Source organism: Carcharhinus amblyrhynchos, chromosome 1 (assembly GCF_965287045.1).
Source record: "Carcharhinus amblyrhynchos chromosome 1, sCarAmb.v2.hapA, whole genome shotgun sequence".
Lineage (NCBI taxonomy): Eukaryota > Metazoa > Chordata > Chondrichthyes > Carcharhiniformes > Carcharhinidae > Carcharhinus > Carcharhinus amblyrhynchos.
Window position 1 is genome coordinate 159,056,392 of NC_137324.1, and position 20,406 is coordinate 159,076,797.

The 20,406-nt window shown below is 43.8% G+C and overlaps 1 protein-coding gene across 1 annotated transcript; it reads left to right on the forward strand.

The window, feature by feature from the left end:
• Positions 1-1,213: 1,213 nt before the first annotated feature.
• On the forward strand, positions 1,214-11,466 carry pcdh18a (protocadherin 18a). The gene is made up of 4 exons (XM_080194489.1): positions 1,214-5,743; positions 8,025-8,113; positions 8,207-8,373; positions 9,913-11,466. Exons 1-4 carry the CDS (start codon positions 3,185-3,187, stop codon positions 10,563-10,565), a joined length of 3,468 nt encoding a protein of 1,155 aa, XP_080050615.1. The 5' UTR covers positions 1,214-3,184; the 3' UTR covers positions 10,566-11,466.
• The last annotated feature ends 8,940 nt before the right edge of the window (positions 11,467-20,406 follow it).

A 20,406-nucleotide genomic window follows, 5' to 3' on the forward strand; every position in this document is an offset into this window, starting at 1 on the left:
GCACTGGAGGCAGCACGTTGGAGGGCAGGGCCCCATGGCTGACCAAGAGTGAAGTTAGCAACACCCCACACGCGTGCCTCAATGCACACACAATAAAGAATTCGTGGTCAAACACTAAGTCCTGATGGCTGCACGTGTGACATTCTGGTTTCCATTGTCACCCAAGGGCTTCCATTTAAAAAAAAGTTCCGTGGGGCTAAACCTGCCCTGTATTCATCATTGTATCGGTAAGCCTAAACATTGTTTCCCAGAATCCAGAAAATGGCAACAAAAAGTACGTGGTTTTAGTAGATTCGATTTCCAAAGTTTACGGACTACACTTTAAAACTTGTCACTTGAAAGTTTTCGAAATAAAGAGTATTTTTAAAACTATATTTCTTCTTAAAGAAGCAGCACGCAAATATAATATTTATATATTTACGAAAACTCTACGAGCTTCGAATACAAATAAGCAGATGCAAATTGGATTTTTTGTCGTTTTAACCAAAGCCAAAGTTTTCAGGTCTGTCTGCTTCTGATAGTGATGAGTTGACTTCACCCGAACTTTTTCCAAGTATCCTCAAACTATTTTGAAACCGTGCATTTCATCCTGTTAAAATGGGTCTTTGCACGTGAACTTACACAGAAAGCCAATTTTTCTGAGAACTATCAGAGTCTTTCGAAACAGAGCGTGAAACTAATAGAATTATCTGATGGCTGGAATCTCTTTGAGCGGAGGTAACCTGCCCTTATCGGTGTTTATGGAGGGAGATTTTTTTTCCCCCACCGCTAAAGCTGAATTGATGTAATTATTGGGTCGATTGTTGGAGATTTGTGCCAGATGGCCGAGGGCTCCCAAAGCTGCAGTTGCTCGTGTTTGCTTTTTCTCCTCATATAGGATGCTAATTCGCAGATAAGTTATGAAAAGGCCGCTAAGTTGTAAAACAGTATTCATGGGGGTAGAATGCCCACCGGCGTGACCTATTACTAAATACATTCATGAGGCACCCTTCTTTTATCCGTGATTTTCCACACCACGCTGCTTGTATGGAGGATCAGTAATAGCTTTTAAAAGGCATTTGCGCGCAGGAGAAAGCCGAGAGTCTGTGCTTCGCTCTCACGTCTGTCTGGAATCTCCTTAGTGACTTTAAACCCACCCCCTCCCTCCCTTTCCCAGCGTAACCCACACAAAAAAGAGACCAACTCGGAGAGAACGAAGGACAGTTGAGGTTTGGAGAACCATAGAAAGCAGAGAAAAGGGGATTATACCAAATAATAAAAAGCGCAAAACAAGCTAATGCAGATGGTTGATGAAACTTTAGTTTCTTTTTGTTGCAATAAAGATTATTTTGTCACAATTGCAGGTGTTTAGATTGCAAGCCAGATTTAATCGATGTACACCGTGGCAGATTTTCGTGTAAGCGTTTATGCTGGAGAACTCGGTGCACGTGAATGGCAAATGAGACACAGCAACACGGCGTGCAATCCATTTCATAGGGACACGGTTTTTTGAACGACAGTTACAGTTTGTTCCATTTTTGCAAAACAAAAATGACAATTGGGATTTAAAAAATAATTTGCCAGTCTTCACGAGGAGTAGAAATAGAAGCAAAGAGCTCTATTCCGAGCCAGATGACTGCTGGAGATTTTTTGTTTCTCTCCCTCCTTGCCCCGGACAGGTTTACTGACTAATCGAAAGAAACTCGAAAACAAACGCGCATTCAGAAACAAGCCTTTGGATATGATCTGGGAAAGATTAGTAATTAAGAGGGGAAAACTGAATAAATGGCATGTCTTCAGGAAAACGTAATGAAGTTAGGGGGGGGGGGAAAGGTGGAAAATAGATTTGCCAGTGGGCTGGTCGTAGAAAGGGGACTCCAAGTCGCTCAGTATCCACAGAGCCAGTGAGATCGAGTGGAAATTGATGGTAAGAGGAGTAGGAAATAACCAGCAAAATAAGTAACTTAGAATGGAATATTACAGAGAAAGAGAAGATTTACAGTTCGATGAAGGGACCGTAGGTGAAGAAAAAGTAGTAGCCAGGATGGGGAGGGGATTAAAATTAAAGAAGGGCAGTTTATGCTGATGTTGGGTCCTGTGGTACAAAAGGGAGAGACAAAAGTTGTCAATGGAAAGTAGCCCAATTCTCTGACATTGTTGCGAGCTGGCGGGCGGGAGCCAATAGGCGTGGTCGGACCCCACCCCTCGCTGGTGGGCGGGGGCTGTGATTGGCCACCGGGATTTGGGGGAGGAGGGTTTTGATTGGCTGGCCCGGCCTGGCGGCACGCGCCTTTTGGGAAAGTTTGAGCGAGTTGGCCAAAAGTTTTTGTGTGAGAGAGCTGGATGCAGAGAGAGGGGGGCAAGGCTTCTGAGCTGGATGCAGAGAGAGAAAGGGGACAAGACCTCTGAACTGGATATATATATAGAGAGAGAAAGGGGACAAGGCTTCTGAACTGGATACAGACAGAGAAAGGGGACAAGGCTTCTGAACCGGATACAGACAGAGAAAGGGGACAAGGCTTCTGAACTGGAAACAGAGAGAAAAGGGGACAAAGCTTCTGAGCTGGATGCAAAGAGAGAGAAAAAGAGGACAAGACGACTGAGCTGGATGCAGAGAAAGAGAGAAGACAACTGAGCTAGATGCAGTGAGTGAGGGGGCAAGGCGACTGAGTGCAGCACCGGGGAGGCAAAAAAAACCCAAAAACTGACAACAGGCAATCAGCCAGCCCCTCAAACTTTCTGACCAGTGTGTGCAGCTGAGTCTTGCAAGACAAAGAAGGGGTGGGTGGGGGAAACAGACCCCACTTTCCTTCATCGTATCAACACTGCTCAATTTTAAACTACAGCGACATTCTTCTACAGAATTGTTTCTCCCGACGGAAAGAAGTGATAGCGGGAAGACTTTGTTTTGTTTACATGAAGGCTGCTTTGTGTCTTTGCTGTCAAAATCCAAATGTGCCCAGAGTGTGACTGAGTGGGATAGAATCGACAAGCAAGAGTTTAATTCAGACATCAAATGTGTGTGAGACTGAGATTGGGGGAAGAATCGACAACAAGAGTTTAATTTAAGCATCAAATGTGCCTCGAGTTGTACTGAGAGGAGGACTGGACAAGCGAGAGATTAACTTTTTATAAGAGTGCCACAAGAGTTTGCAGAACCAGCCAAGCCAACCAAAGTTCGTCGGCGGGTCTGGAGAAGGAGGCGATGGGGAGAGTACAGGGAGAGGTGGCGAGACGCCGCCGGGCTTTCTGGCTGTGGCTGTTGCTAGGCGGCTGGGCGTGCCAGGCGGCAGCGGGCATCACGGCCAAGTACACGGTGGACGAGGAGCAGCCGGTGGGCACGGTGATCGGCCGCCTGTCGGAGACGCTGGCCGGCCAGCTGCACCCGTCCTCCCGGCGCTTCCGGCTGATGCCCCGGCTCAACGGCTCGCTGCTGCGGCTGCGGGAGGAGGACGGCGAACTGAGCGTGGCGGCGCGGCTGGACCGGGAGCGGCTGTGCCGGCGGGCCGGTCCCTGCCGCCTGACCTTCGACGTGATCACCCTGCCCACCGAGCAGCTGCAGCTGATCCAGGTGGAGGTGGAGGTGCGGGACGTGAACGACAACCCGCCGCGCTTCCCCCGCGCCCGCATCCCGCTGGAGATCTCGGAGAGCGCGGCGGTGGGGGCGAGGTTCCCGCTGGACGGCGCCGCCGACCCGGACGCGGGCGACAACTCGCTGCGCGGCTACTCGCTCAGCCCGGAGCCGCACTTCGCGCTGGAGGTCCGCCTGGGCACCGACGGCGCCCGCAGCGCCGAGCTGCTGCTGCTGCGGCGCCTCGACCGGGAGCGCCAGGCCGCCTACCAGCTGCGCCTGACGGCCTGGGACGGCGGGCGGCCGGCCCGCAGCGGCACCGCGCTGCTGCTCATCAGCGTGGCCGACTCCAACGACAACAGCCCGGCCTTCGAGCGGTCCGCCTACAACCTGCGGCTGCCCGAGGACACGCCGGCCGGCTCGCTGCTGCTGCGCCTCAACGCCAGCGACCCCGACCAGGGCAGCAACGGGCGGGTGCGCTACTCGTTCGGCAGCCACCCGTCGGCCCGGCTGCTCGACACCTTCGAGCTGGACGCCGACACGGGCCGCCTCACGCTGCGGCGGCCCCTCGACTTCGAGCTGAGCCAGAGCTACGAGATCGACGTGCAGGCCCAGGACCTGGGCCCCAACTCGGTGCCGGCGCACTGCAAGATCGTGGTGCGGGTGCTGGATGTCAACGACAACGCGCCCGAGGTGACGATCACGCCGGTGCCGCTGGGGGGCGGTGGCGCTGGAGGGCCGGCGGAGGAGGCGCTCAGCGAGGATGAGGAGGCGGAGGAGGGAGGGGAGGAGGCTGGCCCGGTGGCCTCGGTGCCCGAGGGCGTCCCGCCCCGCACCTTCGTGGCCCTGGTGCGCGTCCAGGACCGCGACTCGGGCCCCAACGGCCGGGTGAGCTGCGCCCTCCTCGGCGGCGCCGGCGGTGGCCCCTTCGACCTCCAGCAGACCGGGCCCAACAACTTCGTCATCCAGACCAATGGCAGCCTGGACCGGGAGCTGCAGGCCCGCTACCGCCTGCAGCTGGTGGCCCGCGACGCGGGCAACCCGGCCCTCAGCACCGTGCGCTCCCTCACCGTGCGGCTGAGCGACCGCAACGACAACCCGCCGCGCTTCGCGCCGCCCGCCCGCCGCCGCCTCTCGGTGGCCGAGAACAACCCGCCCGGCCTCTTCCTGGGCCTCATGTCGGCCTCCGACCCCGACCAGGCCGAGAACGGCCGGGTCACCTACACCCTGCTGGAGGGGGCCGTGCCCGGCGGCCGGGGGGCCCTCACCACCTACCTGACCATCGAGCCGTCCACCGGCGCCCTGTACGCCCTCCGCGCCTTCGACCGCGAGGAGGTGGACGCCATCGCCTTCACCGTGCAGGCCCGCGACGGCGGCCGCCCGCAGCTGGCCGCCAACGCCAGCGTGCTGCTCACCGTGCTCGACCAGAACGACAACCCGCCCGCCGTCCTCCAGCCCCGCCTGCGCAACGGCTCGGCCCAGCTCAGCCTGGCGGCCGGCGGCGGCCCCCGCCAGCTGATCACCGCCATCGCCGCCCTGGACCCAGACGCCGGCCTCAACGGCGAGTTCACCTGCAGCATCGTGGAGGGCGGCGGCGGCCCCTTCGTGGTGGAGCCCGGCACCTGCGACGTCTACACCAACCGCTCCTTGGCCCCCGGTCAGCACTGGGACCTGCTCGTCGCCCTGCAGGATAAAGGGACGCCCAGCCTCGGCACGGTGGCCGCCTTCAGAGTCCTCCTCCTGCCCGAGGAGCCGCCCCAGCCCCAGGAGCAGAGCACCCTGGACGACTCCATGATCATCATCATCTCCCTGGGGCTGATCTGTGCCCTCCTGCTCATCATCATGGCCACCTTTGCCACCCGCTGCAACCGGGACAAGAAAGACACCCGCTCCTACAACTGCCGCCTGGCAGAGTCCACCTACCAGCACCACCCCAAGCGGCCCTCTCGCCAGATCCACAAAGGGGACATCACCCTGGTCCACACGTCCACCGGCACCTTGCCCCTCAGATCCCAACACCGGGCCTCCCCTTCCTCCTCGCCCACCCTCTCGGGGATGGACCGGCCTCATATGTGCAGCAGCCGCCAGAGCAACCGCAGCCGCCAGTCTCTCAACAGCTTGGTCACCTTGTCCTCCAACCATTTACCCGAGAACTTCTCCCTGGAGCTCACACACACCTCTCCACCTGTTGAGGTGAGCATCTTGAACATTGAGAGTCTTTCTTCAAAGTATGAAGTTTCTTAGTGCATTTTAATACTGTAATGAAGTTACTGTTAAAACCCCCTAGTCGCCACACTCCAGCACCTGTTTAAAGTTCACTTAATGTAAACCTACTGGTGACGCTAACATTGCAATGAAGTTACTGTAAAAAAAATCCGAGTCGCCACACTCAGCTGCCTGTTTAAAGTTTATTTATTAGCGTCACAAGTAGGCTTACATTAACACGGCAACAAAGTTAATTCTCCATTCGCCACACACTGGCACTTGTTGGGGTACACTAAAGGAGAATTTAGCACAGCCAATGTATCTAACCGGCCCATTTTTTTGAACTGGTAGGAAACCGGACCACCTATAATAAAATCACGTGGAGAGAAGGTGTAGACTCCGCAGTGACAGTGACCCAAACCGGAATCGAACCCGGGTCTCTGGCGCTGTGATGCAGTAATGCTAACCACTCCTGTGTGTCAGAAAATTATTGCAGTAGCTATTAGCTATTTTAATTTTTTTATGGTTCATCCAGTTTGTAATTCCAAACAAACAATATGGTTATATGGGATGGACCTCCCATTCTTAATTGAGCCAGTGACAGATTGTATACAAGTGAAGTAGTTTGTCATAGTTTCTCTCTAGCTTCTACCATATTCTAGTCTCTAGTTTCTTTATGTTAAACTACTTTAAAATATAGCTTTCAATGTATCGTTCGTATCTCATTTAGTTTTCTGGAATTGCATTTTGACTTTTAAAGTATGGAAATATGGGTCTGCTCAATGGTTCAGTTAGTTGGAATCTGGGCACTTTTTGGCTTAATCCCTTATTTATGCTGTATTAGTCCATCTAAGTGGAATCCTTGGTAGGAATGCCCCAATTAGCTTCAGCATATCTAAGTTCAAAGGGAGTAAAATTTTGCGTTTGATTACCCTCCTGTGAACTGTGCTGGAAGCGTGGGTGTGCGTGTATCTGGTAAACACTTGCTAAGGGCATGTCTGATATCTAATGAGATTAAATCACCCATTATCACCCACTGTCTAGTCCCAATGAAGAATGGCAACTTCAGTGATGTGTCAGAAGGTGACCATTCCTCAGAGAAACACAACTGAATGAACAGCCTTCAAGTGCCTTAGGAAGATTACAAAAACACATTTCAACAGTTTTCAAATAAATAAATTAGTTGAGCACAGAGCTCGATACCATACCTTTTTTCTTTCTTATCTAGTTCTACACCTCCATCACCCATTGCCCATGCAAATGTTTATTTTTAAAGTACCATTAATATTCTCACTTCTGTGTCTGAACAATTCAGTGAAGACATGTATATATTTATGCACAATAATTTTCACTGAGCTACGGAGATTGCATTGATTGGAACTTGAGTACTTAAAACCTTTGGTAGTAAGTGCAAGGCTCAAATATCCATCTTCCCTTAATCTGGGTTTTTAACTTCCGTGCATCACCCAATTGATTTATGATTACAATATTTAACTTGCCCCTGATTTTTTTTTTCAAAATTGGAACCAGAAATCAGTTAAGTAAAACAGCTTGCAATATTCTATCAAACTATATCTGTAATGGGACGTAAGAATTTTCGTAATTGAAATGCTACTAAATTCCTGATGAGATTGCATAAAGTAAGCATGCCCATGGATCTTGTCTGTCTTTTAGATAACATGTACATATTGAAATGGACGTTTTTTTGAAAACATCTGACTAACTTGACCATAACTAAATATCCAACATCTGTATAAATTAGACCAGTTGTTGATATCTGCAGTACCCAATCAATTATTTTACTGTTGGATTGATAAGGCTAAAGGTTCCAACCTCTTAAGAGGTAAATTGGAATTCCTCAGTATGAATGAATTATATTTTTTGATTTATACATGTTACTGCCCTACCAAGGTGTAATGCATTACAATTCAACACTGTGGCTGAAATGCTTTAAAAATCTACAATATTCTTACAATAATGCCCATTGCTTTTGTCCTTGAATGGAGCAGAGAAATAAATGCACACATTATAAATGACAAATTTCCACTGATTCACTATACCTTCAGTGAAGATCCACGAAAATCCTGGAAAAATAATGTAAGCTGTGTTTACAGTCTTCACAATCCTTCCACTGAAACCATGGCAGATGATTGGGAACAACTCTTGTGGAAATTAATCTCCTGTGTGTCAGAAAATTATTGCAGTAGCTGTTGGATATTTGTTGCTTCCAAAGAGTAAATGTTGTTCTCTCTCTCTCTGTTATGTTTAGCAAGTTTCTCAGCTGTTGAGTATGCTGCATCAAGGCCAGTATCAACCAAGGCCAAATTTTCGAGGGAACAAATATTCCAGAAGTTACAGGTAAAAAGAAACCTGTTGAATTTCTTTCCTGTCTTTTCATATATGCATGTTCTTATAATATGGTTCTAATGATGCATCATTTGCACTTTGTAGGTATGCTCTTCAAGATATGGATAAATTCAGCCTGAAGGACAGTGGTAGAGGTGACAGTGAAGCTGGAGATAGTGACTACGATTTGGGTAGAGATTCTCCCATTGACAGGCTTCTTGGAGAAGGTTTCAGTGACCTCTTTGTTACCGACAGCCATCGATTTCATCCGGGTCAGTCATGTTCCTAATATTGTTTAACGTACACAGTAAAAACAACTGTTGGTTGTTGATGATGTGGTTGGTTGTCATGCTGATCAAAGATAGGGGACAATGGCTTTCGTTTTGCTTTTTGCACCTTGTGGCAACATCAAGTAATCTTGGATCAAAACAAACAAATTAACTGCGAGATGAATCTCTATCCTCGCTGAAGATTAACTCCAATTTGAGTGATTATTTTAGTTTCCAAATTATGTAAGTTATTGAGTAATTGTTTCATGCTTTGGCCTTGAGCCCACCCAGAGTTGTATTGAAATTTTCAAAGCTCATTTGACACAGACCCTCTGGAAATGAAGAAACTTCACGGTGATTCTGTGATGTCTGCCTCTAAACTAGAAATTGTGCTCAATAGAGTAGCATGGGTTGGATAATTCTGATGTTTAGACCTGTCGGTGAGCAAAATTCCCTCTGAGCTTGGCTCCTACTTTAGGAGTACAGCATAATCACTTCTCTGTCTGTACTCTGGTTGTAATTCTAGAGTGCATTTTTTTTAAATTTCCTATTTAATACACATGTAATGTTTAACCAAAAGGTACAAAAGAACCAAAATGCTAAGTTTGCTCAATGTACAAGATAAATTTGGATTTCCCGATTTTTAGCAGCAATATCAACTGCAAATAAGTAATTTGTGCAGAGTCCAATACAAATTTTGTGCATGGACTTTTAATCTTTGTTGAAGCAAGAGGCCTGCTCAAAAAAGGATCCCATGTGTGTAGTATATTTTGCAATTTCCAAAGCTGCTTCGTATTACTTCAAGAAAGAGCTTGGATGAAGTAAAGAAAACGATGATAATAGAACAAAAATTATATCACACAAATAAACATTATTGATAGCGCATGTTACAATATTTTCCTGTTAGCCTTGCTATTAAACGTGCTGTGGTTTATAAGCTTTGCAGTTTTATTGTATTTTACTGTGCTGTATTGACAAGCTCATCAATTTTTACTAGTGGAAACTGAACACTAATTCCTGCCTCTGAGAAAACTTAACAATTTGCATTTTGATCTGACCTACAAATAATTTTGTTTTTTATTCATTCATGAGATGTGAATTTCATTGAAAAGGCCAGCATTTATCACCTATCCCTAATTACCTTTGAAAATGTGAATACAAATGAATGGCTATTTCAGAGTCAGCCACATTGCTGTCGGTCTGGAGTCGTGTATTGGTCAGACCGTATAAAGATGATGATAAATTTCATTCCCTGAAGAGTATTATTTAGTGAATCAAATGGGCTTTACAATAATTTTGATCACCACTGATGGTTCTTAAAGTTCCAGGTTTTATTTAATTATTAGCTGTCTTGGTATGATTTGAATGTATGTCTTTGAATGATTAAGCCAGGCCTTTGGACCATTAGTCCAGTAACAGCCCTGATGCCATTCTATCCCACTAGTGATGGAGTTGTGGGAAAAGTGATTAGAACATCAAATGCTCTGATGCCAGCGGTCTCCACGATGGATTGTTTTGTGAATGATGGTTTTTGTTTTGCAGCAATGAAGTTGTGCACAGATGAATGCAAAGTACTGGGCCACTCTGATCAGTGCTGGATGCCTCCTTTGTCTTCAGGTGTTTCTGCTGACTACAGGAGCAACATGTTTATTCCTGGTGAGGATACGCAGCAGTTGCAGGAAGATGACGGCGACTCTTCAGATTCCAGTGAGAAGAAAAAAAGCTTTTTAACCTTCGGCAAAGAGTCCCAGAACGAGGAGACAGAGGATCTGGGGACTTCGTCTCTCTTGTCAGAAATGAACAGTGTTTTCCAAAGACTGCTGCCTCCACAAATGGACATCTATGCGGAATGCAGTGAGGTTGGCAGTGTAAGTTCTTTGGAGAATAAAAAAGGACATTTGGCAGCAAAGCCAGCTCCCTATCCACAAGGCGTGGCAGCTTGGGCAGCAAGCACCCATTTTCAGAATCCAGTGAACAGTGTTGGTATGTCACCTATTAATCACATAAACCCCCCACCCATCTCTAAATGGTTGCCTGCCATGGAGGAAATCCCAGAAAATTATGAAGAAGATGAATTTGATAACGTTCTCAACCAACTTGCTCCCAGTAAACGTGAGAGTAAACATGAACTCATCGATGCCAGTGAACTCGTAGCAGAAATTAACAAACTTTTACAAGATGTCCGGCAGAGCTAAAATTTGTTATGTACTTTTTTTTCCTCTTCCTTTTTTCTGGAAACTGGAAGACAGGAGAGTCATTGCCAGCGATTTGCATTTATCAAGTAAATGTGTCTTTGACTTTGAATACAGTTATATTTTCACATTAAGTATACCAATTTAAGTGTAATTATGTTCGTATTTTAAAAATACATTTTGTATTCTATTTATATATTTTTCAAATAAAACTTATTTTTATATTCTACCTTCATTCTTTTCATTAAAAAAGGAATTTTAAATAAATGCTTGGTGTAGCAAGATACATTTTAACTTGCTAATTAGTTAATTGATTACAAGAATGGCACTATTTTGCATCACATTTTAATCTATACAATTCCAATATGTCCTCAAGAGTCTTCCACAACCAGAGGGCACCGCAGGGTGTAGAGCTAATTAACACTCTCAACACATTATTTAATTGTTATTTGTATAATGTCACTGTTTTGTATGTAGTTGTTATTGTTTGCTTACCTCATTTGTGGTGTCCTAGGGCACTTTGCATAATGTTTTATATTCCTGTCAGGTGACACTGGGGCAACTCAGTATCATTCCTAGTTTAAAGAAGTTGAGATTGATTTATGCTGACATGGGTGACCCCAGTTTTGCACTGGTTGTCTACACCACAGCAGCTGTACTTTACTGTAGCTTTGGTTACGTTAGTATGTCTGCCAGAAAACAAACTTTGAATACAAATGTATTCTGTGATATTGTATTGTAACTTGAAAAGGATACCCATACATTCCCTGATAAATTTGAGTGTATACACAGTACCTGATATTTGGAACTTTGCCTGGAATTTTTTTTACAAAAGTGATCCATATTATTCATTTTGTACTATTTAAGAGTGTAGATTTTAGATTGTGATAATGATACATTAAAGAGGCACTTGCTGTACAATTGGTGTTCACCAATATGGATGGTCACATAATTCACTTTTGATTTTATTACAATTAGCACTAAATTGCCATTAATGACATGTATTTAATTTTTATGGCATTCAAACAATTTAAATGGTAAAGAGCAGATATTTTTTAAATTGAAATGAGCACTACATTGGTTCTAGAAATGAGACAGTCTTGCATATGGAACAGTCTTGCATTTAACTGGTTTTATTCTGAGTTAATGGGTGTGGATATGTATTATTGAGATTTCTATTCACTAAACCACAAGAACAACAATCTTTATTTTGCAATAGGGACATTCTCCTGTTACAGGCAGTAAGTGCTACATAGAAATAATCCAATAAAAAGCTACACCACGCCAAAGAAAAATAAGTGATGTAATGGTTAAAAGCTTGGTCTCCGAGATGGGGGTTTAAAGGGTACTAAATAATAAAAGTTTTTCGAAGGAATGCCAGAGCTTGGGTGGAGAGAGTGAAATGGCTGCCAATGATAGAAAAATGATGTGTGACAGAGACCAAAGTTAAATAAGTGCAGAGTTCTGGTGGAGGTTATGGAAATAAGGACAGATAAGGTCATGAAAGGATTTCAACATGAGGAGGAAAATATTAAATTGTAGGTGTGAGTGAACTGAGAGTCAATATAGGTCAGTGCGTACAAGCATGATAGGAAAGCAGGATGTGATATAGATTAGGATATGGGCGTTAGAGAATTAGATCAACTTATTATGGAGGGTGAAAAGGGAAAGGACTGAAATAGTTGTGTGTGAAAGTGTAGATGATTGTTTTAGCAACTGGCGGTAGGAGCAGGACAAGCATTGTCATTGTAAATAGTAAGAGTTGGTCATTGTGCTGGGTAGGATATCCTACCATAAACGTATCATGGGATCAGGTATGATTCTGAAGTTGCAAACCATTTGGTTTGGCTTAAGACAGTTGCTAGAGACATAGGTAGAAGTGGTAGTGAGGAGATGTAGTTTGTGGGACAACCCAAGATTATGACTTAGATCTTCCTAATGTTTAACTGGAAAAATATGCAACTCGTTTACAACTGTATTAGCAAGTTGGCAATAGAAAGGCAATGGAGGGGTCAAGAGAGGTGGCAAAAAGTTAGGAGTATTGAGTGGAATCTGATGTGTCTTCAAATGATGTTGCCATAAATTGAAGGACCAGGGGTGTTGAAACCAGAGCTAATATTTTTGGGTGGAAAGGTAAGCCATTGCACAAGATTCTCTGGATACAGTTGAACTGGTAAGGATGCAACCTAGAGACATAGTCTCACTCTTCAGGACAATAGAAGATGGTGTAGTTGATGTGTTGAAAACTGCTTGAGCCAAGAAAGACACTTGTGCACCGTGGTCAAGTGACCTTGATTAGGATTGTGATTTGGAATCATATTATGGACATATGGCTTAGTTTCTGAAGAAGGATATGTATTAAAGCATTAAAAATTGGAACTGTTATTACAGTTTTGTTAATTTGATCAGCCTCATGACCAATTTTCAGGTGATGAAAACTAGATTTTAGAAGCTGAGAAAATTGTAATCATGAAGAATATTCTGCCATTTTGTAATTTATGACTGGAATTCTCCAATCTTCCTTGCCCTATCACTGCTGCCAATAGAAACAGAGAATTTGGCGTTCAGCCAAAACTCCACTGCAGCTGGACCTGAGATTCTCAGCTGCAGGTGAGATCAGAGAATTGATCATGGAGCCTATAAATAAGCCACATGCATTGCACCACTTTAAATTGAACAGTCTGTAAATATATTTTAACAGTAGAATCCAACTGGAATGGTAGTGGTTATGCAGCTGATTTGTTGTCAATGTCACTATCTTTAAAAGTATATGCATAAAGATGCAGTGAAGCAATTTTAAAAAGACTTTTTTCTGCCTAAGCTGTGCATGCACATTTGCCATCTTTTTTGGGGACAATGTGCAGCAGGGCACATGCACAACCATCACAGGCCCTGGAATTGCAATGATTACAGCACTAGCAACATCAAGTTTACACTTCTGGCAATCCAGGCCATCCGCAGTTCATCCTAGTTGGCCTACTCCTGCTCCTATTTCTTATGTTCTTATGTTCAAACTTCTCAGATGGATTGGAAAGAACAAGTGACAAATGGGACCCATTCATATGCCCATCATCAACACCCATCACCCTGCCTCCCCCTGCTTAAAATGACACATCATGTTCATGTCTTTTTAGAAATTCATTGAAGGACGAATAATCAAAAGAAATAGTTGGGGGTGGGGGGATGGGGTAGTGGCAGAGGTACAGAGAAAGCAGGAGAGACAGGGACGAGGAAATGAGCATTTATGGAATGCCTGGTCAGGAAGGGCAGAATTGCTTGAAATTCCAGACCAGCTATTTAATTAGTTCAGAGGAATGGTCCGCCTGATCATATACATTTCTTATTTGCGGTGAAATCATTTTGGGCCAATATGTGCAGACAGATATTGGATGATATCTTGCACCGCTATCTTCCATCGGCCGGAGATATAATGGCCAAAATTTTCCAGTCGCACCGCCAGCAGGATCTTCCTGACCTACCAAATAAGACTTGCTCTGTCATGGGTTCCCCAGTGACAGAGGGTGCAAACAATGGGAATACATGTACACTAACAACCAATGTTGGGCCACCTCCAATGCTACAAAACACACCACGGGGATATGGAAAATTCCGCCCAGTATTTAAAAAAAAGACTCCATTGTTCAATGGATAACTGCGACAAATAATGTGGCACTGAGTTATACAAATGGGAAAGGTGGTGTCAGTTATCTAATTCATGGCAGAATTTCCTAGAAAGGACTTAAGTGTCTCCTGACATAAGTAGATGGTAAATTGATTGAGTTTTCATTTCTTTAATAGCTATTTGGTGACCCCTGCTGGAAAGTTCATATGTGGCCATGAGCTTGTACCAGGGGTCTGTTGTGGTTTTATTCCATGGTCAAGATGACTGCTGATGATCTCTGTCTAGTCATACACGTGGAGAATGGTCCCATGAACCAGGGCTTTCTATCCACATTGAACCAGAACACATCTATGGGCAGAATCTTCAGGTGAGGAGAAAGGAAGGCAGGATATAACTGAATACAAATTAAAGTTAACTACCATGTCCTTCAATAGCGTAGTCTTTATTGTAACAAGGAACTTGAAAGAAAAGAATCATTTTGGCATTTTGCCATGTAGCAGGCCACAATGTCCATTGGGAATTCCAACTATTAGAAAGACATTTTGCTGATAACTGAACAAAAATATATAATGAAACATTAAAATTTACCTTAGATAGTAAATTAAATGTTCTTGAGTGGTGTTCTTATGGCCATCACCAGATGTTATTAAAAAGGATCTAATATTTTTGCACCCATCAATTTAGTATTTCAAACTTTTATCTACTCTCCTACACATATTGTGCAACATTCCCATCAGGGTGAGACTAACAGTTGATATGTAATTATAACACAATGTAATTATAAACTATGATTTCTTATCTCAATCAAGCAGACATAACATCCACTATGCTTTTCTTCTGAATAAATATTTTGCATACTAAAAATCTGAAGAAGTTTGTTGAAAATGTCTATCCCTATTATCTGCTCATCTCAATAGATAAAAACAAGGGAGTGACAAATACTACAATTACACTGCTCTTTTCTTATTGCTATGGTGCCAACAAAGCTACAAAGCTTTCAAAAATGTTTCCAATATTGGGCAATTCAGGCAGCAGTCTTTTGCTTATGGAGCATATTAAAGAACCAGTTTTTCTTTACTTAAAAAAAACAACCAATCTTATATTTATTTTAAAAATCCACATAGTTTCTACTCTAAATGCAATTCAACAACTGTGCCCCAACTTCATCGAGAAATAAAAATAGCGATTGATCTCTGAAGACTTACTGTCAATAAAGCTGACTAAATTTACTTAGGGTATTTTAACATAAGCGAGTTCAGCTTCGCTGCACACGTTTGATTTAATCATCACTTAACCAAGTTAAACAAGACCTACAGACACTGTCAATTCCACTTATTAAGATAACAGCTGCACTGAACTCAACATACTATAAAACATCATTTGTTTTTCCTCCAGGAAACTAAATTACTGCAATATGTAATGCTTTGTAAATTCAAGCGGAAAGAAGTGGCCAGAATCTCATGGTGCATTGCAAATGTCAGCATTATGTAACACAGGATGATGGCTGCCCTATTTTAAAGGCGATACTATCCTGTGTCTTAATAGTTAAATACACAGCAGTGTCAGTAAACAAGGGAATAGTGTCTAATACTGAGACACAAATACTAAGTGATGCATTTTACACAGGGAGTATGCATATTTGTCCTTCAGTTTATTTTGTAAGCAATCACATTGACAAAGATACTATTGACTACTTTGGAACAGAATGCAGCTTGATTCAATCTTTTTCATCCTCTCACCATTAACTTGAAGTTCCAATTTACAGAAAAAGCAGTTGGCTCAGTTGAAATTTATTTTCTCTTAAGTGTCTCTGGGGATGGGGGTGGGGGGTGGGGGTGGCGGTACAACACAGAAATTATCAAAATTTTGAGCCATGGGCCGGACTTTACCGTCCTGCCAGCTGCCGGAATCGGGTCAGAGACATGGAAAGATCCATGAACCTCGGACGGGATTTTAAGGTTTGGGGACATGTGAGATCGTAAAATCCCACCCAAGGCTGAGTTAGAAGATGTTTGACACAACCTTATCACATGGGGAAATGTGGTCATATTTCCATTTTGCTCTCACTCAAAGGGCTACTGAGCAAATTTCAGAAAGACAAGCTATGGCAAAACGTTAAATAAGAATTTAAAAGGATAGTTGGGAAAAGACAAACAGACCTGTGCAAAAGTAAAACAATGTCAAAGCAATAAATTGATAATTAAAAATACTAATTACTAAAGATGAGTGTGAACGGGTCAGCATATGTGTGCCCAGCTCACTGCCGGTCTCAGGATGTTCATTCACTGACTCATAGCCACTCATACAGTGGGTGAGGGTATGTGCTGTGTGTGGGAGCGAGAGCAAGTGAGAACCCTGAGACTGGGAGTGAGCCAGACGAACACACACACCCACATACTCTCTTTCTCCCCTCATGCATGCATTCTCTTTCCTCATATACACACACTCTCTCTCCCTATCATCACACACACGCTCTCTCTCTTTTTCACGCACGCTCACACACACACTCTCTCTCTCCCTCACACACACTCTCTCTCCCACACACTCTCACTCACACACACATACTCATGCTCACAGTCGCACACTCTCCTTATAGTCACACACAGTGAGTGGGATTCTCAGCTGCGCTCGTTCCAAAACCCGAGGGCAATGGACATTTGTGTGGTCCACCCCCAACCCGCTACGATTCCTGTAGCGGGCAGGACAGGAGAATTTTGCCCAGTGTGTTATAATAATGCATGTTGTAGGGGTTGGGGTTGCTTATGGAAGTCAAACCGGATTTAAAATAACGCTACTTAGGCAGAGAGCAGAGGTGAAATAATTTGGGTGGTTCCATGCAGCCCAAGAGATGTGGTAGATGCCTGTTTGTAGCGGGAGCAGTGTTAAAGCAATTCGGACAGGCCTTAGAGAGATAAATGTAATATTTGATAGCATAATGTGAAGAGCCAATCCCAACTGAGTGTGTGCTAAATTTCATTTACCATGTGTCTGCTCATTTCAATAGTAATTGTCCTCCAGAATTCTGTTCTTTTTCTTCTCATCGTTTATTATATTTCTAAGTTCTGCTACACTTGTAAATTTGAAATGACAAAACCAGATTATTTGTATATAATAAAATGAGTAATGGTCATAATATCAGCTCTGGGGAACGTCAATCTGAAAGAAACTCATTCATCCTTACTTTTGACTTTTTGTTTCTCACGCCAGTTTTGTTTCCACACAGCTATTGGTTTTGATTTGATTTGATTTATTATTATCACATGTATTGGTATACAGTGAAAAGTATTGTTTCTTGCACTCTATACAGATAAAGCATACCATACATACAGAAGGAAAGGAGACAATGCAGAATGTAGTGTTACAGTCATAGCCAGGGTTTAAAGAAAGATCAACTTAATGTGAGGTAGGTCAGTTCAAAAGTCTGACAGCAGCAGGGAAGAAACTGTTCTTGAGTTGGTTGGTACATTTCCTAAGACTTTTGTATCTTTCTCCCGATGGAAGAAGGTGGAGGAAAGTACATCTGGGTGTGTGGGATCCTTAAGTATGCTGGCTGCTTTTCCAAGGCAGCGGGATGTGTAGACAGTGTCAAAGGTTGGGAGGCTGGTTTAAATGATGGACTGGGCTTCATTCACAACCCTTTGTAGTATTTTGTAGTTTTGGACAGAGCAGAAGCCATACCAAGCTGTGATAGAATCAGAAAAATGCTTTCTGTGGTGCATCTGTAAAGGTTGGTGAGAATCATAGCTGACATGCCAAATTTCCTTAAGGGCCAAATTGGCCCTTAAGTTCTGTGAAACTCTGGTCTCCTATATTTCACTGAAGGACTCAATCAGATTAGCCGAACACAATTTTCCATACCACATCTGTGCTGGCTTTCATTTAGTAACACATATTTTTCCAACTGCTAATTAACTTTGACCCAGGTTTCATCTGTAAGCATTTTCCCCACCACCTTCATTAGGCTGACTGGTCTGCAGTTCCTGCGTTTATCACTTTCCCTTTTTTGAAAAGGAGTATAATGTCAGCAGACCTCTAGTCTTCTGCAACCATTCCCACACTTAAGGAGGAATGGAAATTTGTGACCAAGACCTATGTAATTCCCACCTTAACTTGACCCAGAGATAGTGAAGGGACAGTGATATATTTCCAGGTCAGGAAGGTGAGTGGCTTGGAGGGGAACTTCCAGGTGGCAGTGCTCCCAAATGACTGCTGCATTTGTCCTGGGTTTGAAAGATGCTGTCTATGGTGCCTATTAAGGAGAATTGTTTCTGCACAAATACACATAGGCTCCTCCGTTCCTGCTCCTCAAGTCCTCTCTTTAGAATTGTAACCTTTATTTTATATTGGCCGGAATTCTCCAGCCATTCATGCCGACGGGATTCTCCAGTCCTGCCGTCAACACAGCCCCGCCATGGGCTTCCCGCTGACATGGGTTGACATGAATGGGAAGTCCCATTGACAGTGGTGGGACCAGAGTATCGCACTGCTAGTAAACAATGCACAACCTCCCACCGGTGAGAAACATATAGCTGGGAGGCCAGAAAATCTCGCTGCACTGTCTTTCTCCAATTTTCCTACCTAAGTGAATCACTTCACACTTCTTTCCATTAAATTTCCTCCGCCACTTGTCCACCCAGTTCATCAACGTGTCAGTGTCCTTTGGAAGTTCTACACTGTCCACCTTGCAGTTTGCCATTCTTCCAGATTTTGTACTGCCTGCAAGTTTTGTAATTGTGCCCTGTTCACCACTGTCTCTCTCATTATGTATAACAGGAAGAACAGGGGTCTTAACACTGATCCCTTGGGAACTCCACTATAAACCTTCTGATAATCTGAAAAACAACCATTCATCACCACTCTCTCTTTCCTGTCACTTAGCCAATATTGTATCCATGTTGCTCTTGTCACTTTTATTCCTTGCTTTCTAACTTTGCTTACATGTCTGTTGTGCAACACGTTATCAAATGCCTAATGGAAATCCATGTGACCAGCTACTCTCCCGGTTACCTTGTCAAAAATGCAAGCTAGTTAAATTTACCATTAATAAATCCATATTGGATTTTCTTAATTTAGTCAAATTTGCCCAAATGACTCATAATTTAATCCCAAATTATTGTTTCTAAAAGCTTCTCCAACACCAAAATTAAACTGACTGGTCTGTAGTGGGCGGCATGGTGGCACAGTGGTTAGCACTGCTCTCACGGCACCAGGGACCAGGCTTTGATTCCCAGCTTGGATCATTGTCTGTGTGGAGTTTGTGTGTTCCCCTTGTGTCTGTGTGGGTTTCCTCTGGGTGCTTTGGTTTCCTCCCACAGTCTGAAGAATGTGCCGGTTAGGTGCATTGACCCAAACAGGCACCAGTGTGTGGCAACTAGGGGAATTTCACAGTAACTTCATTGCAGCGTTAATGTAAGCCTAGTTGTGACTAATAAATACACCTTACTTTCAGTAGTTGATGGGCTTATTGTTTTGAACAGGGTGTAATATTTGCAACTTTTTTCGTCATCTGGCAAAATTCCGAATTAAAGAAAATTTAGATCAGTGTGATCTGGTGGTGGGAACAGAATTGACTGGGAATCAATTATCTGGGGAGGGATGCATAAAAAAAGTTTGAAAATGCTTCCTTCAGAATGAATCTGAAGAGAGAAAGCTCCCTGCTATCTGGAAGAAATGCAATGTGGCCTGACTTAACTGATTGATTGATTGATTTATTGATTTAATGCACTGCGGTAGTACATAATTTCTACTGCACATTGTGCAAATTGACTTAAGGAGCAGTATTGATTTGATTGATTGTTCAAATTTATTTTTAATTAACTTTAATTTAAATCATGCAAGTATTTAAGTGCAGTGATGAGTGTTTTTAATTTGAGCAGTGTGCAATTTGATTTAAGAAATCCATTAATATCTGATCTGATGGATTTCAATTCTATTTAATCATGCATAAGTTTAAAAATAATGATGAGTGGTTTCAACCTGGACAGTTTATAACTTGATTTAGAGAATCCATCGATCCAGTCTGATTGATTTAAATTATTTTTCATTTGAATCAGGTACGCGTTATGAGCTGTGAGTGACTGTTCTCAATCTGTAAACTTCCTCCCTTCCTGAGGATGACCGATTCAAAGATATTGAAGAGAGGGTGTGATAAGGAACATGTAACCGTCATGTGTGAAAATTGTCAGGCACTCTTTGATGAGTCTGGGGAATGGCAGGAGACCA